The sequence below is a fragment of the Atta cephalotes genome (genome assembly GCF_000143395.1).
Source record: "Atta cephalotes unplaced genomic scaffold scaffold00021, whole genome shotgun sequence".
In the NCBI taxonomy this organism is placed as follows: domain Eukaryota; kingdom Metazoa; phylum Arthropoda; class Insecta; order Hymenoptera; family Formicidae; genus Atta; species Atta cephalotes.
Genome location: NW_012130085.1, coordinates 1,921,954 through 1,924,082, shown reverse-complemented (window position 1 = coordinate 1,924,082; position 2,129 = coordinate 1,921,954). Strand labels below are relative to the sequence as shown.

At 31.2% G+C, this 2,129-nt stretch overlaps 1 protein-coding gene across 1 annotated transcript in view; it reads left to right on the top strand.

The window, feature by feature from the left end:
- LOC105619356 (discoidin domain-containing receptor 2-like) overlaps positions 1-2,129 on the top strand; it is a 43,595-nt gene that overhangs the window by 24,685 nt on the left and 16,781 nt on the right. Inside the window, exon 5 of the mRNA XM_012200876.1 lies at positions 1,756-1,903. Coding sequence (XP_012056266.1) covers positions 1,756-1,903 — 148 coding nt within the window. The remainder of the gene's footprint in view (positions 1-1,755; positions 1,904-2,129) is intronic.

Sequence of the window (2,129 nt, the reverse complement as noted above, 5' to 3'; positions counted from 1 at the left end):
TATTATATATATATATGTGTGTGTGTGTGTGTGTGTGTGTGTGTGTGTGTGTGTGTGTGTGTGTGTGTGTGTGTGTGTGTGTGTATACATTGTATGTATTATAGGAAACTAATAACATTTACCAACTATTTCTCAAACAGTATATCGAATTTAAATGAAACGTACATTGAGAAAAATGGTCTGGTTGAATTAAATAGTAATTCTGATGAAAAACAGACGAAACAGAATTTTCTAGTTAAGTTTATTAGAATTCTAGTTGAGACAACTAGAATTCTGATTAATAATTATTCTGGTAAAAATAAAAAGTTTAGTAGATTTACCAGAAATATTGTAACCAGAATTCCGATTATCTCAACTAGAATTCTAATAAATTTAATCAAAAGTTTCTGATTCGTCTATTTTCAACCAGAAATTTTTTTCAGTGTATCTTCCCATTGTAATATCAAAATCCTTTCACGATTAATCAAATAATATTTTCAGTTTCAAGTTTGATTTTGCGCAGTCTCTTATACCATTGGCAGGATTCAGTCATGAAAGAGAGAAGCGGCAATCGATAAGTGATCTACTCTTGTGCTAGAATTGCACGTAATGTCTTCGTACTGTAACATATGGTTAAGCGTTGCCAAAAGTGCAACTTTTTTTTATTTCGAAAGCTAAATGTTTTCGAGTTTTCTCTTTTCCCATTCTATTGAACTCCTCCTTTTCTCGAATATCGCGTTCAAAATTGAATCACGCATCGTTGTCTTAGATATTGCGCACATCTCTACCATAGAATAATTTCTATCATAATCTCTTATGTCATGATCAGCGTAACTTCAAGTATATATTTTTTTATTATCTCCCCGTAATAAGTTTTATTACTAGATAATATTATAACAAATGAGATGAATAATAATAATAATTACATGTGTAACTTCATGACAAACGTGAATAACTTTTGTATTCTCTCATATTTTGATGCATGCATGCTTTATATCGCGCAACATTTACTTCATTATATAAAATGTTAAATCTTCTCTTATTAATAATTCACTGCGATATCAATGCAGCTGATCGTAAAATGTAAAATGAAGCAGTGGCTAATTTAATGATATAGTGGTTGTATTATATTTGTGCCGAATCATACCTTATCGCTCAATCATATATTTATATGACACGATAAATAACGGGACTAAATTAAGATGAAATGAACTGAAGCGTGGTTCCACAATAAGTTTTGTAGATAATTGACTTTCGTGAAACTCACGAACGCCTCATTACATTAATGTCAATTCAACGGAAATTTACCGAAATGGAATTTTGCCGAAAAGTTCGCATTAAACGCAATGTATTATTGCGGAGATAGCTCGACTGTCATCGATAGCAGACGGATATTCAGATATTTCCATCCAGGAAAATTAATGGTGCAGCACATTAAAACGCATACATTCGCTCGTATAATATCAACTGATCCAAAATTGAGGTGTCTATAAGTACTGGAAAATTTCCAGACGCAATGTCCATTATCGTTAAATCGTATTAATGTTGTATAGTTCTCGCGATAAAAGGTATATCATAGAATCCACAATCATTCAAAAAGAAAATTCATCTTTCTTGTCAACATTGAAAAAAAAAAACTTTCTTATTTTAAATGACAATGATAGTTAAATGACAATATCGAGTTCCACATTAATTGACGAACAAAAAGTCACTGTCTGTCTACTTTTGTTTCTTTGTGTTTGCTGTTTTATTAATATTCATGACATTGATCCGCAGGTTTTAGCCGGCAACAGCGACACCTCCACCATTGTGTCGCATAATTTGATTCCACCTATTTTCGCCAGTCAAATTCGGATCTTACCGCACTCGGAACATCGACGTACGGTTTGTCTTCGCATCGAGCTCAAAGGATGTCGAGATACGAGTAAGTATTACAACATTCGAGCCATGTATTCCAAAAATTAATTTATTATTAATTTATTATTAATTTTCCAATCTTCAAAAATGTATTCTTATTTTCTCAAAACAAGCCCTCATGTAAAAAACTTCATTTATATTTTTTATAACTTATTGTATGTATTACACAAAAAAACACGTGTTTTCTTATTTTTGCTATAGTTTCAGCTGCATTTAATATTTTATTAAAATAA